Raw genomic sequence first — 20221 nt, forward strand, 5'->3', positions numbered from 1 at the left:
GGAGCCCCCACCCCCCAACCCACTGCCCTGCCACAGCACACGTTGGATCAGCACTGGAGGTCACCAGCAGGAATGACCTCAACTTGACTGCCAGCACCAGGTCCTCGCTCGCACACATTGAGTCATTAAATGGTGTAAGAAGTGTTTACCATCTCCAAAGCCAGTGGACCTCACCAGAACATAAATTGTGCTGGCAGAACATAATTCATTTGCCCTGTGCAGATTGATTATAGTCTTAATGGTGAAATCAATTATGCCAATCATTTAAAACTCTGCATCTCCAGCAACAATAGCTTATAGAATGCAACCTGCATTTAAGGTTTGTGCTTATTGTACACATTCTGCAGACTTTACCCAAGGACCTTGTTATATGGGGGTCAACTTTTAGTGAAACCCCAAACTGAAGGGGAAGGTGGATAGAAACTGCCAGAGCACGTGTCAGGGTCTGAGTTTGCATCGCAGCTGTAAATTGTAATAATTGATGTCTCATCATAACAGCATGCAATTTATTTCATCTTTAATTTAGAAAAAAATGCCTCAAAGTCATGGTCAAGATATGGGCACCGAGCCAAAAGGGAGTGATATGAGGAGGGGTTTTAGGAAAGATATAATAGGAGGAGGGGAGTGGAGGGGTAGAAGATGATTAAGCAGGAATTTTCAAAGCTAGGACCTAGATGACTGAAGACATAGCTGCCTTTGGGGAGAGGGGAACCGAGTCAGAGGAACGCCGAGTTTGAGGGAGGGATAGTAGATCCGGGAGTGGTTACAGAGTGATGCTGTGGAGAAGCAACAATGGAATGTAAAACAAGGATGAGGGATTTTAAGTGCAAGGCATTGGGAAGTTGGGAGCCAAAGCTGGGCAGTGAATGCTGGGATTTTGGATGAGCTGAGGTGTACAGACGGCGGAGGCAGGCTAAGAGTGCTTTGGAACAGCCAAGTCTGGAGGTGACGAAGACATGGATGAGGGTTTCGGGGCGGCTGCACTGAGGGAGAGGTGAATAATGTTATGAGGTTGGAATTGGGTGATCTTGGTGAATGCAGGGACAGCTACTCACCTGGCCATTATTCACATGAGCCAGACAGTGAGCATTGGCATGTAATTTAACTGTCAGAACACTGTCAGAATTGACATCTTTTGGCAGAGAATTTGAACCACGGACCTGCCTGTCCCCTCAGGTGGATGTAAAAGATCCCATGGCACGATTTTGAAGAACAGCAGGTGGCTTTTCCCTGTATCAATAATTATCAACATTATTAAAAGAAACGGATTTCCTGGGTCATTATTACTTTGCTCTTTGTGGGAGCTTGCTGTGCATAAATTGGCTGCTGTGTTTTCTACATTACAACAGTGACTACACTTCAAAAGTATTTAATTGGCTGTAAAGTGCTTTGGGACATCCTGAGGTTGTGAAAGATGCTATACAAATGAAAGTTTGTCTGAACAATACTTACCATGTGGGCTCCAGAATCCTTGTGAATTTTGGAATGTACAGAAATTACAGTGGAAAGCTTAACGAGGGGGAACACCTTTGGCAATCGGTTATTTATTTGTAAGAAAGTTTGAGAGTTTTGCAGATCAGCTGAAAATCTTGCTTTATTTGAAGTGTGAAAACACAGCAATCGTTAACATCTTTCCATCTACAAAAAAACAGGCATCCTTGAAGGCCTCAGTGTTTCCAGTATATGCCCGCCAGAACAGAAAGGGCCCTTCACCCTTCTCGCATCCCCAGTAAAAGCAGATACCAGACAAGTTAAAGACAGGAAGGAAAGCGGGAAGCCCCTCACACACTCTCCGTACTAAAATAAATAATCTACAAGCTTCCAATGTAAAAACAAGAAATGCTAAAATGTACAAATTTCCAAAACTTACGTTTACAAAGGGAATCCAAAAAAAAAAGGCCATTTTACAATCTCTGTACACGTACAAACTGTATATAAAGCTCAGAATGCAAGGAAGAAACATTTCTTCCTTTTGACAAGTCCAATTGGTTCCTGGTTTCGTTACTGATATCAATTATGAGTGAGTGTGCTTCATTTTAAATTAAGATGTAAGGCTTTATTTGTGTGGCAGGATGCAGAAAGAAAAATTGTCTTTTTTTTAAAAAAAAAAGCTTTCTGAATGTTTCTCAAAAAATACTGTAGGCAGTTTTTCTTCGTAGGAAATGTTCCGTCTCTTTGGTAACTGAATGTTGTCAGCAAGTATTACAGGATTTAGAATATTCAAGTCATATATATATATATATATATATATCTGTAATATTGTCTCGAACAGTAATTAAACATCTCCCCTGCCTCTCGCTCTCTTCCCTGCCTCCCTCTCTCATTTCCTCCTCTTCACTGACACGCATTAGTAATTATTCCACTGTCATTGGTCTCTCTTCTTCACTGTACCCAAGTAGTCAGACGTTGAAGTGTACCAGGGTGTTGTTTGACTTGAGAGGCATCATAACTCAATCCTGCACCCCTTTCCAGCTCAGCTAACGTCCAGACACACATGGGCTAATAGATATGAATCCTGCCTTGTTTGCTCCACTTACAGATGCTGGGGACACCACTCAGGCTAACTATAGCACACCCCATCGTATAGCAGTCATCTCCATTTCTCATCACACCCTTTGCCTACTAAATCATCAAGGACTTCACTTTCTATGCGATACCCACTGTTGGCAGAGTTAGGACTCTGAAACCTTTCAGGGATCTAAATATTGGGCAAATATGGAATCGCTGGCCCAAATTTTTCTACCAAAGTCTTAATGAGTAAAATGGCACTTGTTATTAGTGTGTAAATTGTTCTGCAATTTCTAGCGAGATAGAGATATGCTGTGAATTGAGATCTGCCCCAAGCTGCTGGATGATTTGCCTTTGCCCTGCCAGTGGCCTTGTGAATACAGCAGCTCAGCACCAACCTCCTTGGGAGTTTGCTGGAACTGTGTTAGAAGGGGTGCGGGGGAAGGGGAGAGATTAGTGCAGTACTGGTGTTCTGCCACTAGAAGTCAGCAGCGGCCTCAGTTTGTGATGTTCGGACGCAGCAGGTGGAATCTGGGAATCTGGACTCGGAGAAGCAGGTCGAGAGGGATTGGGATGCTGGACTTGGGAAAGCCTTTTCAGCAGACGTTTTGTGGCGGGGGGGGGGGGGTGGCGCGGTGGCGGCGGAACTTCACTGGACGGGTGCCACAAGGCAACTGCCCAGTCAGGACTTCTGCACAGAGACTGGGCGCTGTGCAAGGGGGAGGCGGTCAGGGGGTCAGCCGGGAGTAGTAAAGACAAGGAATGGCTTCTGTCCATGCCACGACCTGAGCTTTAATTGGCAACATGGGGAACTTGTCAGAACGCTGGTCAGCTTGGAAAATAACTCACGGGAAGGTGAAAGCTGGGAGGCGTTGAGATTTGTACAGAATACTTCAATCAAGGAATGATCGTAACACAGAGATTTGCAGGAGGAGGGAGCAGTGCCGGAGTCTGTGCCTAGCCTTATTGTAGCAGATTGATTGTGACCGTGTGACGGGACTGAACCAAACTTAGTTACAATAGAAATGTGGCTTAGCTTCCACAGCTTCTACATCAATTAGAGATTCAACCAGCCAATGTGCACAGGACTGAAAAAGGCAGTGGCATATGGGATACTTGCCTCTATTAGTCGAGGCATTGAATACAAGAGCAGGGAGGTTATGTTGGAGCTGAATAAAACGTTAGTTAGGCCACAGCTGGAGTATTGTGTGTCAGTTCTGGTCGCCACATTGTAGGGAAGGATGTGATTGCACTGGAGAGGGTACAGAGGAGATTCACCAGGATGTTGCCTGGGCCAGAGTGTTTCAGCTATGAAGAGAGATTGGATCGGCTGGGGTTGTTTTCGTTAGAGCAGTGAAGGCTGAGGGGGGGGGGGGCCTGATTGAGGTGTACAAAATTATGAGGGGCATAGATAGGGTAGATAGGAAGAAACCTTTCCCCTTAGTGGATGGGTCAATAACCAGGGGGCATAGATTTAAGGTAAGGGGTAGGGGGTTTAGAGGGGATTTGAGGAAACATTTTTTCACTCAGAGGGTGGGGTGTATCTGGAACTCACTGCTGAAAGGGTGGTAGAGGCAGGAACCCTCACAACATTCAAGAAGTATTTAGATAAACATTTGAAACACCATAGCATACAAGGCTATGGGTCAAGTGCTGGAATATGGAATTAGAGTAGATAGGGGCTTGAAGACCAGCGCAGACATGATGGGCCAAACAGCCTCTTTCCATGCTGTAAAACTCTGTTGATATCACCCGGCACAGGTAAAGGCATCAACTTGGGGTGGGGGGGGGGGGGGGCGGTCAGACTGGGTTCTGTGGCTCAGGTTGAGGATTAGGGATGGTGTTAGTGACACACCTATACTAGTGACACCTTGTGCCACTAAATCAGGATGGCATCACATGGGACTCTGACTACTCAGCTGAAGCCAGGAGAGTGTTATGATTGGATTAGCAGAGTCAAATGGCTTTCTTCAGTTCATTGCTAATTTAGTTGGTTAATTCTACTAACTCAGTGACAACTGGGAAAAAGAGACAAATGAGAAGAAAAAAAACATCAAAAATTATTTGTATTAAACTGAATGGATTCAGGAACATCTGAATCCCAAGAGAGCACTTTTGTGCACCCTTCATTTTCTCCCCCCCCATGAGTTCCTCTCCTCTCCTGAAGGTAGTGAGGGACTCAGTCTGTAGATACAGTCTCACAGACGGTGGGCAGCTCACCCCCTCGTTGGGTTTATGCAGCCTTGCCATACAAGGTGAGGCTCTCTGGCAGGTAGGAAGTCCAGTGGACTGGCCTCTGACCCTGCTGTGCTTTCCAGCAAGGGTCCCAATGGGGAGCGGCAACTGCAGCTTGAGTGTTTTCTCACCGACCTTCACCCACTCAGCACCTGACCCCTCTTGGGAAAACAAGCCAACTATACCCATTCTGACTAGGTTAGCTAAACACAGACTGGGTCTGGAACTGGAACCCTCCTGGTCTGAACAGCTCGGTGTCATGCCGGGTGACACACTTAACCATTAACGGCACAAAGACTGGATCTTTGCTTGCATTCTACTGCTACAACATATTTGAAATTGATAATTCTCCAAGGTAAAGACAACACGGATTATCCAATGCCGACTCTTCCATTTACAGTACTTACTATTTCCTTCTTGCACCAAGGGATGGAGGTATCAACCAGCTAAAGACCCCAACCCTCCATTACATTGTCCGACGTCAGAGCTTAGACCTCAATCCCCATGAATTGCTCCTTTCTCCCAGAACCTGCCCAGGCACCAACAGTGCAAGTCTCTCTACCTCAGTTCCACTGAGAAATTCAACTCGAGGGAAATAAACTTTTGCCACAAAAAGAACTTTCAAAAAACCTCTCATCCTCCTTGTCCTCTCCCCCTTGTCCTTCTTTTGTGCTCTTGCTCTCTTCCTCTTCCACCAACTCCAGATTCCAAAGTCACCTTCTTCCTGCCATCTCTTAGCTTCTCCCGACAGTCTCTATTCCATCCAGCGGCCTGAAGCCTGCCTTAATCTCAAAGACACAACAGTGGCGCTCGCTACAGTCAATATGTAACAACCTCTTTCTCTCAAGCTCTCCGCGACTCTTTCCCACTGAACGCAAAGGAGCTCTTATCCCCTACTTTCCAACACTTTGGAGAAGTATTTCATTGGCCGTAAAGCGCTTTGGGAATTCCTGAGGTTGTGAAAGGCGCTATTTAAATGCAAGTCTCTCTTTTCAGTGCACGGCTGACACCTCCCACGTTTGCACAGCTCAGCACAGCCGACAGGATAGGTAGGGGGTGGGCAAAGGCCGAGGCCTTCACCTTTTGGGCTTTTCCTCGGTGGGTTTTTTTTTTTGCCCTTTGCACTGCAATTGACTTTTAAACGAAAATGAAAACGTGGGGTAATAAAATCAGTCTCTCTCTCTCTCTGCTGTTCTTCTTCTTCTTTCACGAGTCCCAGTCCTGGTTCACACCTTCTTCTGTTAAAGCAGCGGAGCCGTTCTGGGTTGGGCGAATGTCTGTTGCCCCGCACGTTGAGTCTGGAGGGTCCCGTGGGGTAGGGGCCGAGTCTGCGTGGCTGGAGACGCTGTTGCCTCTGGACTCCTGCTTGCCCTGAATTTCGCCCAGGCCGCTGCTGCTGACGATGTCACCCTCGCTGTACCGCCGCCCCTCGTCGCCTGGGCACGGACCCTCGCCGACCTCCGAGTTCTCGGCCTCCCCTTCGCAGATGACGGTCATGGGGCTGCTGTGGAGCCGGTGGAGGTGAAGGTGCCGCGCCCCATACCGGCTGCTGGCGGCCGAGGGCGGGGTCCGTGAGCGCCCGTGCCGGATGCCCGCCGGCCCGGCCCCCCGGGGCACGGGCCCCTCCTGCGAGGCCCACTCCTCGCGGGGGTTCCGCCCCCGGTGCCCTGGCGAGCGGCTCTCGGCCGGACTCCAGCCGTTGGTCCGGGCCGCCTCGGCCGGCGGCGACGGCTCGGACTGCCGGTGCCTGGGGTCAGTGCTCCTGAGCATCTCAGCTGCCGACATGCGACAGCCTGCCTCTCCCCTGCTGCCCTTCTTCAAAAGCAGGGCCTTGAAGCTGTCGCTACTTGTGCTGGATTTCCGCAGGTTCCTCTGGATGGAGCCAACTTGCTTGAAACTGCCCGGGCTGGAGATGTTCCCCGTGGGGGTGACGGGAGGAGAAGGGGACACAGTCTTACACAGCTCGTCCTCAGAATCTTTCCGGCCCAGGACTCTCCTTTTGGACCTAAAGATGGTAAACGCAATCTTAACATTTTCTCCTAATTGTTATACAAAAAAGAGAGAGAGAGAAGGGATAGAGAGATAGAGCAGACAGAGGAAGACAGTTGGCGACACAGACCGGGATTTTGGGTGGGGACCTGTCGTTGGTGGGATGGAAAATTTGGGGACCCAGCAAAATGTCCACTGACTTTCCAGCAGGAATTTCTGGTCCCGATGGTTAGACTAAGAAGGGAGAGAGGTAGATAGTGAGAACCTTTACTGGCCTAGCCAGCGGTGTTCAAGTCCCGTGAAAGAATAAAAAAAAAACCTTTCATCGATTGTTGAGTAAACCCATCTGGCTCGCTATTGTCCTCCAGGGAAGGAAATCTGCCATCTTTACCCGGTTAGGCCTACACGTGACTCCAGACCCCCAATGAATGTGATTGACTCTTAACTGCCCTCTGTAATGGCCTGGCAAGCCACTCAGTTCAAGGGCAATTAGGTAGGGATGGGCAACAAACACTGGCCTTGTCAGAGACGCTCACATCCCATAAAAGCATAAAAAGAGGCATCTATAAGTGATCACCATTCAAAGATATGTTTGAGGAAAAATTTGCAGGGCTATGGGGAAGGAGTGGGGGAGTGAGACAAATTGGATACCTCGATCAGCTCCTGTGCTCTATCATTTTATAATTCTAGCTGAGTATCGGACTGCCCTTTTTTGAATTACTAGATTTACAGCACAGAACAGGCCCTTTGGCCCAATTTGTCCCTGCGGGTGTATATGCTCCACATGAGCCTCCTGCTACCCCTCATTCTCCCCTCACGTGTTTACTGAGATTCACCTTAAATGTATCCCTGGCTTTCATCTGAACCACTCCAAGTGGATAGATTGGAGAAGCTGGGGTTGTTCTTCTTGGAGAAGAGGGGGTGTTAAGAGGAGATTTGATAGAGGCGGTCAAAATCATGCAGGATCTGAACACAGCAGACAGAGAGAAACTGTTCCCATTGATGGAACCAGAGGACACCAATTTAAGGTGACTGGCAAAAGAACCAGAGGCTACATGAGGAGAAACTTTTTTTATGCAGCGAGGCCACATATAGTCACCCAATAACAGGAACCCCATGTAGATACAAAAGTGAGACTCCTCACAACCAGAAAAATGAAAGGGATTCACAACCCACAAGTGACAGAACTGAGACTCCAAAAACAAAAAAAAAGCAAAAAAAAAAACCCAACACCACATCCCCAGGTCCTTCCTTCTTCCTCTCCTGTCTGAAGACTTGGGAGTTTCATCTCCTTCAAGGCCGGAGAGAGGGAAAAGGCTGTTTCCTGATCGGGAGATACTGGATGCAGGGGTTTTTCCTGCTGAGCAGCCATCATTAACAAAGTAAACCGCCCCCCCCACCCCCCCCAAGTTTCTGCTGCAGTTAAGGCCGCTCTTCAGGAACCTCCCCTAGTGTGAGAGTTCCCAAGCAGAGCAAAGAGGCTGGACTCAGGCGAAGGTTCCTCAGAGAGGAGTTACGAGGCTGTATTTAACCCTTTAAATGCCCCTTACACATCTCAATCCTGAGACAACCATGCAAGTTCCAGACAAGTCATCAGCCATACTTAACGAGCATCCCCGCCCTCGGAGCACAAGGCCAGGGATAGGCGTCAAATCAGACATCAGCCCAGCTCAAGTAATGAACTATATAATATCTTGCCTATCAGTCTCAGGCTGATCCATGTCCGCTCACCAGGGAATCAGTTCAAAGATTTCTCACTCCTGTTCCTACCTGTGAATCACTGCAAATAAGTCCTCAGTTGTCCTGGGCCTGCTGGGAGTGCTAGGGTCTTCAATACTCCAACCGTTACTGCTAGCAAAGGTGGGGGAACTGGGTTCAAACACATCGCCTGCCAAAGAGCAGTTAAACTCCAGTCATTGAAAGGTGGAGGAAGCATCGTAAAATACCAGATAGCTGTCAACTTAACACTCTATTACACCCCCGTAAACTCTATAACACTCTGTTATACCCCCATAAACTTCAAAACCTCTGTTACACCCCTGTAAACACTGTAACACTCTGTTACATCCCTTGTAAATGCTACAAGCCTCTGTTACACCCCCTCAAAATTCTCTAATGCTCCATTACACCTCATGTAAACTCTATAACCCTCTGTTACACTCTCTCCAAGTCACTCACCATCCTGACTTGGAAATATGTCACCGTTCCTTCACTGTTGTTGGATCAAAATCCTGGAACTCTCTCCCTAACAGCACTGTGGGTGCACCTACACCACAAGGACTGCAGCGGTTCAAGAAGGCAGCTCACCACCACCTTCTCAAGGGCAATTAGAGATGGGCAATAAATGCTGGCCTAGCCAGCGACACCTACATCCCACCAATGACCTTGTTACACCCTGTGTGAACTCTATACACTCTGTTACACCCCCTCAAAACTCTATAGCACTCTATTACATCCCCTGTAAACTCTATCACCCTCTGTTACATCCCCTGTAAACTCTAACCCTCTGTTACACACTCTGTAAACTCTATAATACTGTTACATACCCTGCAAACTCCATAACACTCTTACACCCCCATAACATTCTTAAACATCAGTATAATCCCAAATCCCATAACATTCTTAAACCCCATTATAATCCCAAACCCTGTAACATTCTTATGCCCTAACATACTTTCTAAATACTTGCATTTCTTCTTGTGTTGCCTTATCTTTGTAACAGTAGGCTGTCCCTGATACCCTCCATCAACCCTGCAACATTGTTACACCCCCCTCATATTTGTCCGCCCCAAGGAGGGGTGAGGAGCCTGAAGGGGTGGGAAAGGAACGGATGGACGAGCAATTGGATGGATGGGGGCAGGGTGAAAGTGGGGGGGGGGGGGGGGGGGGGGGAGATGGGAAGGAATTGGGAGAGCAAGGGACAAGTGGAATGCATGATGAAGGAATGAGAGGACAGGAGAAGGGACAAAGTGGAGAGGAGGAGGAATAGAAGGGGATGAGGAAGAACAGGAAAATGTTTTTTTTGTTCTTAACCTTACCCATTTCATCATCTTGGCAGGTTATTGCACTGCTCTCTTCCATGGCATCCCAAGTGTTTGACGTATCTGTTGCCAGTTCTTCCTGCACACTTGGATTTTCCCGGCTTTCGTCGAACAGGATCTCCACACGGGCTTCCCAGGCCTTGTGCTGCACCGTGTCCTCAGGTCCCTTGGCAGTATGGGAGCTGTCAGATTCTGTCACTTCCACACTTTGAGCTAAGGGCTGGTCTCTGTTGGTCTCAGTAGATGCTGTGGTGGTAGTGGTGGTGGTGGTGGTGTCTTCTGCTACAGATCCCGAGGGGATCGACACCTGTTTCTCTTGAAGGGGGAGGTTCCAGGCAGATGGTGGGACAAGTAGACTCAATTTGGGTTTCCTGGCAATGGGAGGTGGCATTTTGCTGGCCAATTTGGCATTGGGGTTTTCAGGCGGTGACACCCTCTCTTGATCTTGCCCTGTATCGATCCTGGCTTCGATGCCTTTGCTCTGAGCTGTGGGAGCAGGGCTGGGTGGCTCCATCGTGGGCTCTAGCTCATTTCCAGCCCCTACCTCAGGCCTGTTCCAGGGGGCAAATGATTCAGGCCCATCCGTGCCAGAGGTCCTGTTTTCAGAGCTGAGGGCTAGGCCGCTGCCAGGAACGTTGCTGGCCTCGTGGTGATGTTTGGCGAATCTGCAGAGGGACGAAGGCCGTTGCAGCACAGCCGGTTTCCTGGGCGGTGGAGACACCGGCTGCTCCAGCCGCGGCTTCAACCAGGGACACTGCTCCTCCGCCTGCCTCGGGGGGTCAGCCCGGTCACTTCTCTTCACCGACCTCAGCTGGACCATCCGCAGAGCACTGGGTGTAATGAGGGGCAGGCCCAGGGCTGGCTTATAGGCCTCAGCCTGCTCGGCTGGGGCCTTAGGTTCTTTCCTGCAGGGGCGGGTGGACGAGAGCGGGGGCTTTGAACAGTTCATCATCTTCAGGTCCAGAAGTGGGGCAGAGGGGAGCAGGGGGGGGGCAGGAGGGGGTAGTGGGGGTGCAGGAGGGGGGACAGTGGGTACAGGAAGGAAAGGAGGGGGCAGAGGGGCAACAGGAGGGGGCAGCAGGGCCAGAGGGGCAGCAGGAGGGGTCAGCAGGGGCAGAGGGACAGCAGGAGGGGGTAAGGTGGACACCGGGGGTGGTGGAGGAGGAAGAGGAGGGTTCAGGTCAGGACCCAGGGATGAAGCCGGTGTATCTGAGGGAGCGGCTCCGGCGTCTGCCATTTGATGCCGGGAATCGGAGGCATTTGAGGATAGGGATGCAGACGACGATGAGGCTGATACAGAGGACAGCAGCGAAGATTTCCGCTCGGGGACTTTTGGCTTTGGCTTTGGCTTTGGTTTGGCAAGCCCTGGCGATGTCTGGCGGGAGAAGACGGGGGCTGGGTTCAGCATGGTGGGCGTGTTGCACTGGCTGGAGTAACCACTCGAGGGCGAGGTGACGCCATGGGACTTGTCTGGGGACGGGCTCTTTGGTTTGGCCGAGGTGCCGGCCACGAGCGGCGGGCAGGCTCGCGGCAGCTCATCCTGCACGTAGTCCCAGGCGCTGGCCTGCAGACCCTCCTCCTGGGCTCTTCCGCCTCCCCCCTCAGTGTAATAGGCCCAGGGGTCGCTGTACTCTGAGCGCAGGCTGCTGGTCTCACTCTGGGACGGCGTGGCTGCACTGGTGGAGTAGGCATTGCTGGCAGCAGTGGAACGCCCGCTGCTGTTGCTGCTGCCTCCCCCGGCACTCGCACTGCTCTGGCTGCGGGGGCGCATGGTCCAGGGGTCACGACCCTCGCTGGGGGAGGCCGGAGGGCCATCCTGGCCCTTGAGGTTGACCTCTAGCGAGCGCTGGAGGGTGGCGATGAGCGACTCACTGAGCACGGGTCGGGCCCCTTTGGGCTTCTTGCGTAGAGAGTCCGTGCGGGCGGGGGGAAGAGGGGGCTTCTTGGTCTTCTTCAGGGATATGCTGCGGCCCAGGGACCGGTCACTGTAGCCGGTCTGGTTCTCCGGGCCTCGCCGACCTTTGTCCTCACCCCACGACCTGGCCGTGACCTCCGCGGGTGCGAGTCGCATCTCCGAGTACAGGGAGTTCCAGTCCACCTCAGGGGGAGGAGGTGAGAGGGGGTGGTCCGAATTCTTGTAGGGGTGATGGGCGGGGGTCCGAGAGCCTGGGTTCGCGGCCAGCGCCTCCGGCGAGGAGGGGCTGGGGGTCAGCGGCATCTGGCAGGCGGAAGGCTCCGTCGAGGGGCCGCTCCCGCTCCCCAGCCGGCCCCCCCGGGCGTCGCTGGTCACCTCCAGCCGCAGGCCCAGCGCCAGGGAGACAGCCGAGTCGCAGCGGGAAGGGGGCAGGACGGTGTCGGAGGTGGGGGAGTGCCGGCCCGAGCTGCAGCCGTTGCCGCCGCCGCCGCTGCTGCCGCTCCAGTTGCCGCTGGAGGAGCGGTTCTCCTCCCGCAGGCCGCCGGCGCTGCTCGGGGACGTGGGGGTGGGGGGCGTGGGGCCAGCGGAGCAGCCGACCCGGGCTTGCGAGGTGCGGATGGTCACCACCTCGGCCTTCGAGCTCAGCGTGGTGTGGGCGGTGATCTGGGTCGGGCGCACGGCGCTGGGTGAGACGGCGCGCGCCATCGCCGTGGGCTCTTCCCCGGCGGCCTGAGGGCCTGGCATCTCCTGGGACTTGGGCCTGGACAGCGTGCCCGTCTGCAGCTGGGTTGCCGAGCCGTCCACTCGCAGCTTGCCCGCCCGGCCGGGCAGCGTGCCGAACGACTCTTCCGACTTGCGCAGGGTGAGGCGGGCATCGTTTAGCTCGTGCAGCGAGACCCTGGCTCCAGGTCGGGGCAGGCTGTGGAAACGCAGCTCCCCGCTGGCACGCAGAGCGTCGGTCCCATCGCTGGCGGTCGACATGTTACCTGATGAGTGGGAGAGTTGGGCCGCGATGCCCTGCCCTTTCTGCGCCCGAATCCTCCGGACTGACGGTGGCACCACCTTGACCTCTTCCGTTTGGCAGGAGGAGTCCTTGGTCACTGACCGCGCCCTGGTGGCTTTGCTGCTTTCTAGGCGACTCATGGTGGAATACTGACCAGGCAGGATAACGGAGTGACCTCTGACCTGCGCCTGCCCAGAGCCTGTCAAAAACAAATATCAACATAGCTGAGAATAGCACAAAAGTGCTGCCAATTTGGCCTTTATATAGCACCTTATCGTAATAAAACATCTCAATACAGTCCACAGGAGCACTGTCAGACAAAGACTGACACCAAGTCACATGGGGTATTGGGCAAATGACCTATAAAGTTTGGTTGAAGTAGGTTTTAAGGAGCGTCTTAAAGGAGAAGAGAGAGGTAGAGAGATGGAGAGGTTTAGGGAGGGAATTCCAGAGCTTAGGCCCCAGGCAGCTGAAGGGTGGAGCGGAGGGAATCAGTGATTCTCAAAAGGCTGGAATTGGAGGAGCGCAGATATCTTGGAAGGTTATGGAGCTGGAGGAGATTTACAGGGAAAAAGACGGACGAGGCCATTTGAAGGCAGGACCGAGAATTTTAAAATGGAGGTGCTGCCTCTGAGGGATCCAGTGTAGATCAGCAAGCACAGGAGTGATGTGTGAATGGGACTTGGTGAGAGTTAGGACATAGGCTCAAATTTGGATGAACTCAAGTTAATGGAGGGTGAAAAGTGAGAGGCTGGCTAAGAGAGAATTGGAATGGTCAAATCTACAGGTAACAAAGGCATGGATGAGGATCACAGCTGCAGATAGATGGAAATGGAAGTAGGTGCTCTGGGTAATTGAGAGGACACGGGGCTGGAAGCCAACAAAAAACTAGCCAAACTTCCAAAGGCTGATAAGACTTAAGGTGCAGTAGGTGGGATGCTTATGGTGCTGGACCCCTGAGTGATTCAGGGGTTAAAAATTCAAATCCCATCAAGGCAATTTGTGGAAATGAAACAGAAAAAGTCTGCTCATTTGTGGGACGGTACCAGAAAAATAACCTCGGAAATGGTCAGATTGCTGTAAAATCCCAGCTGGTTCATTTAAGTGTCAGCCTGTCTGCCTTTGCATGTGACTGACTCAAAGTAGCAAGCTGCCTTTATTGCAAGGGGGATAGAGTATAAAAGTAGGGAATTCTTGCTACAACTGGACAGGGCTTTGGTGAGACTGCACCTGGAGTACTGTGTGCAGTTTGGGTCTCCTTACTTAAGGAGGGATATCCTTGCATTGGAAGCAGTTCAGAGAAGGTTCACCAGGTTGATTCCTGGGATGAAGGGATTTGTCTTATGAGGAAACATTGAGCAGACTGAGCCTATAGTCATTGGAATTAGAAGAATGAGAGGTGATCTTATTGAACCATATAAGATCCTGAGAAGACTTGACAGAGTGGATGCTGAGAGGATGTTTCTCCACAGGGGAAAAGTTAAACCTAGGAAACACAGTTTAAAAATAAAAATAAAAAATACCATTTAAGATGTAGGTGAGGAGGAGTTATTTTCTCTCAAAGGGTCGTTAGTGTCTGGAATTCTCTTCCACAGAGAGCATTGGTTGTTGAGTTAGACAGATTTTTGATTGACACGGGAGTTAAGGGTTATGGGGGGGAGGGGGTGCAGACAGAAAAGTGGAGTTGAGGCCACAATCAGATCAGCCATGATCTTACTGAATGGCGGAGCAGGCTTGATGGGGTGAATGGCCTACTCCTGCTCCTAATTCATATGATCAATCCACACTATTGAAGGATGGACAAAAAATGAAGTCCTTATCATGGACGCCTACATCACAAAGAGAGAAAAGAACAGGTTTTTCTGGCCACTGAATTTGGCAAGTTGGCCTAATGTTGCCTCTCCACAGTGATAGAAAACAGTCCTTCTCAAATCTCTGTCACACAGTAACGTGGAGTCAGTCAGTTTGACAATGTGAGGTTAGTATTCCATCCCATTAACTCCCCCTTTTCCTTTTGAGAGCCTGTTCCATCGGTTCTGGCTGCCCATTGATGTACCAAATTATCTGTTCAATCATGCATTAGCCTATTTAGAGAATGTCTCTAAGGCTGCTCAGCTATGGAATACATCATTACGAAGAGCCCAGTACATACACACATGCACGCTCAGGAATGCTGAGGCCAATATAGCACCTGCACCAATGTGCTGGTTGTGACCAGTTCCTAGCAATGAGCAGGGGCTCAATCTGGGATCCTGCTCTCTATGATTTACTCGGTTACTCATCTGTGCTCCCAGACAATGAATGCCAGCAGGCTGTTTGGCCTCAGAGCCTAATCCTGGTCCTGTCTTCTCCTAAAATTCACACAACAGCATGTTCTAGGACACAAGAACTGGGAGCAGGTGTAGACCACATAGCCCGTCAAGCTTGCTCTGCCATTCATTATGACCATGGCTGATCTTGGGCTTCAACTCCATTTCCCTGCCAATTCCTCATTTCCCTGAGACCAAGAACCTGTCTATCCCAGCTTAAATCTATTGAACGATAGAGCATCCACAATCCTCTGGGGTAGAGAATTCCAAAGATTCACAACCCTCTGAATGAAGTAATTTCCCCTTATCTCAGTCCTAATTGATTGGGCCTTATTCTGAGAATGTGCCTCTGTGTTTTAGATTCCCTGACCAGCGGGAACAATCTCTTAGCTTCTACCCTATTAAACCCCACCTCAGAATCTTGTACGTTTCAATGAGATTGACTCTCATTCTTCTAAACTCCAGAGAATATCAGCCCAATTTACTCAGCTTCTCACCATAGGACAACCCCCTCAACCCAGGGACCAATTTAGTGAACCTTTGCTGTACCACCTCCAATGCATGCATTTCCTTTCTTAAATGTAGAGACCAAAATTGCACACAGTGCTCCAGGTGTGGTCTCAACAAAACCCTGTACAACTGTAACAAGACTTCTTATTTCTATATTGCAATCCCCTTGCAAAAAAGGCCAACATGTCATTAGCCTTCCTAATTGCTTGCTATACCTGTATGTTAACTCTTTGCGCTCCTTGTACAAGCACATCCATGTCTTTTGAACATCAACACTTTCAATTTTCTCATTTTTAAAACTGTTCAGCTCTTCTACTCTTTCGACCAAAGTGAATAACTTTGCACTCCCCTACGTTATAATCCATCTGCCATCTTGTTGCCCAGTCCCTTAATCTGTCTGTATCTCTTTGCAGCCTCTCTGTGTCCTCCTTCTAGCGCTCTTCGTAGCTAATAGAAGTTTGTGGTTAGTGGGGAGAGGGGAGGGGGTGGGGGGAGCGGGTGCCTAACTGGTCCTCCCTGCCTCTAGGGGGCACTGACACCACATTAGTGCAACTTTGTTTACTGATGATATCTTGGACCAGGATTGGACCCTGGGATGGATCATCCACATGGGCACACACACACACAGGCACTCACCAACAAACATTTACACACAGGTATTGCAAAGGCTATGGGCCCTGACAATATTCCAGCAATAGTATTGAACACTTGTGCTCCAGAACTTGCCGCAAATCTAGCCAGGCTGTACCAGTTCAGCTACAACACTGGCATCTACTCGGCAATGTGGAACATTGCTCAGATACGTCCTGTACATAAAAAACAGGACAAGTCCAACCCAGCCAATTACCGCCCCATCAGTCTACTCCCAGTCATCAGTAAAGTGATGGAAGGGATCATCAACAATGCTAACAAGCAGCACTTGCTTAGCAATAAACTGCTCGCTGATGCTCAGTTTGGTTTCTGCCCAGGTCACTCAGCTTCTAACCTCATTACAGCCTTGATTCAAACGTGGACAAAAGAGGTGAACTCCAGAGGTGAGGTGAGAGTGACTGCCCTTGACACCAAGGCAGCATTTTACTGAGTGTAGCATCACGGAGCTCTAGCAAAACTGGAATCGATGGGAATCAGGGGGAATACTCTTTGCTGGTTCGAGTCATACCTAGCACAAAGGAAGTTGGTTGTGGTTGTTGATGGTCAATCATCTCAGCTCCAGACCATCACTGCAGGAGTTCCTCAGGGTGGTGTCCTAGGCCCAACCATCTTCAGCTGCTTCATCAATGACTTTCCTTTCATCATAAGGTCAGAAGTGGGGATGTTCGCTGATGATTACACAATGTTCAGCAACATTCACAACTCCTCAGGTACTGAAGCAGTCCATGTCCAAATGCAGCAAGACCTGGACAATATCCAGGCTTGGGCTGACAAGTGGCAAGTAACATTCACGCCACAAAAGTGTCAGGCAATAATCATCTCCAACAAGAGAGAATCTAACCATTGTCCCTTGCCTTTCAATGGCATTACCATAACTGAATCCCCCACTATCAACATCCTGGGGGTTACCATTGACCAGAAACTGAACTGGACTAGCCATATAAATACTGTGGCTAGAAGAACAGGTCAGAGGCTAGGAATCCTGTGACAAATCATGCACCTCCTGACTCTCCAAAGCCTGTCCACCATCCAAAAGGCACAAGTCAGGAGTGTGATGGAATACTCTCCACTTGCCTGGATGAGTGCAGCTCCAACAACACTCAAGAAGCTTGACACCATCCAGGACAAAGCAGCCCACCTGATTGGCACCACATCCACAAACATTCACTCCCTCCATACTGATGCACAGTGGCAGCAGTGTGTACCAACTTCAAGATGCACTGCAGACACTCACCAAGGCTTTTAATACAGCACCTTCCAAACCCATGACCACTCCCATCTAGAAGGACAAGGGCAGCAGCTACATGGGAACACCACCACCTGGAATTTCCCCTCCAAGCCACACACCATCCTGACTTGGAAATATATTGCTGTTCCTTCACTGTCACTGGGTCAAAATCCTGGAACTCCCTCCTTAAAAGCACTGTGGGTATACCTACACCACATGGACTGCAGCAGTTCAAGAAGGCAGCTCACCACCACCTTCTCAAGGGCAACTAGGGATGGGCAATAAATTCTGGACCAGCCAGTGACACCCACATCCCGTGAATGAATAACGAAAAATGATGTTAATGCAGGGGGAGCTGATGCACAGACCAGGCCATGCAAACTAAACTAGTGACAGGCATTAAAAGCACTTATCGTGGAGAAACCCCAGCAGGTTGTCCTGTCCATAGAGAATGAGGCTCCTCCTCACTTTAGCTACAACTGATGAATATTCCCAAATACAGTAGTGGATTAAAACATCTTTCAGTAACATTGAGAACTGAGCAGAAAAAGACTTCATCATTGACAATACTTCAACTAAAAGGAAGGAAATTGCTTATCATTTACTTTGTTCACCCTTCTCTCTCCCCTTCTTCTTTCCCCCTCACTCTATATTCCCAACTCTCCTCCTCTCCCTCTCTTTCCACCATCTCCCTCTCTCCCCCATTTCTTTTCTACTCTCTTCCCAACCTTCCTCTCTTCCCCAGCTCCCTCTCTCTCTCCCTCTTTCTCTCTTTCACTGTCTTTCTCCCCTGCTGTTTCACTCTCTCCCCACTCTCTTCCTTCTCTCTCTCTCATATCTCTTTCTCTCCCTGTCCCAACTTCTCTTTTTCTCTCTCCCCTACAGAGTCACAACAGAATACAGCCCAAAACGCTGAGTGTTGGCAAGACTGTTGGAGCATCCACTGCCCGAGTCTAATCTTGCCTCACACTAATCCTTTCCAGTGGGGGTTTTGGGTGGTGGGGGGGAACCTGGATAGCAATTAAGAACCCTCGGGTGTTGAGGCCAACTGCAACGCTCTCCCCTTCCCCCAACTGTTGAGATCAACTAACTCAGCACAGAACAGGTGCTGAACCTGGGGTCCTAATATGCCATTTGGCTCAGTACCTCTCAGGGCGGAGCTTAACTGACTGAGCTGTCGATGAGGGAGATGAAAGTCTGAGAAAAGCCCACAAAGAGCCTGAGACATTCTTGGTCACTTCCCATTCCTGTCCAGACAACACCATTCTCCCTGGAACCTTTTACTGCTGGCTATCAGACTGTATTGGCAGGAGATGGATGAAAACTACTGGTTAATATATATACACACACACACACGAAGACAGACTACACACAGACGTGATGACTGATGAGAAGGGAGAGGGAGGGGGCTGTGAATACAGTACTGATTAGCCATACCTAGTTCCTTCTGGATGGTGTCAGGCAACCCGGTGATTGTCTTTCTCCGTTTGATTCTCGTTGGCCGCCTCAGCGCGGTGTCTGAGCGGACAAGAGACCGCCTGGTGCCCGCCTGGCGATCGAAGCTCTCGCCTGGTAAGAAGCAGCAGAGCAAGTAAGGTAAACCGTTACTACTCACAGCGATCGCCCAATTGAGTCATTAAGCCCGCCATCCTCAGCTGGTCTGGGCCGCTAAGTGATTCCACAACAACCTGGCTGCCAATTGAGCCATTCCGTTTTTATCAAACTACTATTCTCGAGGTCAACTGATGATAAGAGAGATAGGAAGAGGAGGAGGCCATTCAGCCTCTTGAGCTGGTTCCGACATTCACTGAGATCGTGGCTGATCTGTGATTTAACTCCATATACAATGGCCAATTAATGCAGGCTGGAATGCCTTGTACATTGGGGTACCGTACAGCACAAGAATATAATGTGGCTCACTTACACGTGATAGAAGCAACATTCATACACAGGGACCAGAGGAGGAAACAGCTTTTCGTCATTTACTCTGCCAAGCCCTCTAAGCATTTTAAAGCGTAATGGCTGTGTTAATGGATGACAGAGGCCTGGGCTGGCAAATAGCCAACACTACCACAAATAAATTGTGTCACTGTGTTGCTGCTTGTGGGATCTTGCTGTGCTTCAGGTGTTTCTTACATTACAACAGTGACCACACTTCAAACACATACTTCGTGGCTAAAGCGCTTTGAGATGACTTGAGATTGTGAAAGGCGTTATAGAAATGCAGCACCTTTCATTAACCATATTCAGGCCTAGAGGTGAGAATGTTGCCAAGGTGACACTTATTTCCTTGCCCCAAAGGGGATAGAGGGGATTCATTTCAAGCCTGAAAGAGCTAAACGTATCAATTAAACATGGTGACCCACTTGTTAATACACAGCTTCAAAAGGAAAGGTGGGGAGAAGGAGGGCAATTGATATCCTAGTTATTAGAGAAAGGGATCTTGTTGAAAAGAGAGACTTGTTGCTGAAGCTTTTTGTCTTGCACCCATCAGGACAAACACAAGAATGTAAAATTTCAAACTATCACAGCAATTTGTACTAGAGGAGAAAAGGATGCTGACTGGTTTGCAAGTCGACTCTGATTGGCCAAGGTGTTGTCATGGAGAAAGCAACAGGTGACTATAGACCCAGGTAATTCAAAAAAAGTGCAAGGCTTGAACATATTCCTCAGCTCTGAAGAAGAGGCAGACAGACTCGAAACGTTAACTCTGTCTTTCTCTCCACAGATGCAGTTAGACCTGCTGAGCTTTTCCAGCATTTTCTGCTTTTGTTTCAGATTTCCAACATCTGCAGTATTTTGCTTTTATATTATATTGAACATATTCACTTT

General features: G+C 49.8%; 1 protein-coding gene across 1 annotated transcript in view; it reads right to left on the minus strand.

The window, feature by feature from the left end:
• Positions 1-4165: 4165 nt before the first annotated feature.
• The window catches only part of nhsl1b (NHS-like 1b), a 223405-nt gene continuing 207349 nt past the window's right edge, over positions 4166-20221 (minus strand). The window contains exons 6-9 of the mRNA XM_041207619.1: positions 18827-18958; positions 9771-12890; positions 8503-8620; positions 4166-6748 (exon numbers count right to left, since the gene is read on the minus strand). Coding sequence (XP_041063553.1) covers positions 5950-6748; positions 8503-8620; positions 9771-12890; positions 18827-18958 — 4169 coding nt within the window. The 3' untranslated portion in view covers positions 4166-5949. The remainder of the gene's footprint in view (positions 6749-8502; positions 8621-9770; positions 12891-18826; positions 18959-20221) is intronic.

The sequence above is a fragment of the Carcharodon carcharias genome, chromosome 2, assembly GCF_017639515.1.
Source record: "Carcharodon carcharias isolate sCarCar2 chromosome 2, sCarCar2.pri, whole genome shotgun sequence".
Classification (NCBI taxonomy): Eukaryota; Metazoa; Chordata; class Chondrichthyes; order Lamniformes; family Lamnidae; genus Carcharodon; species Carcharodon carcharias.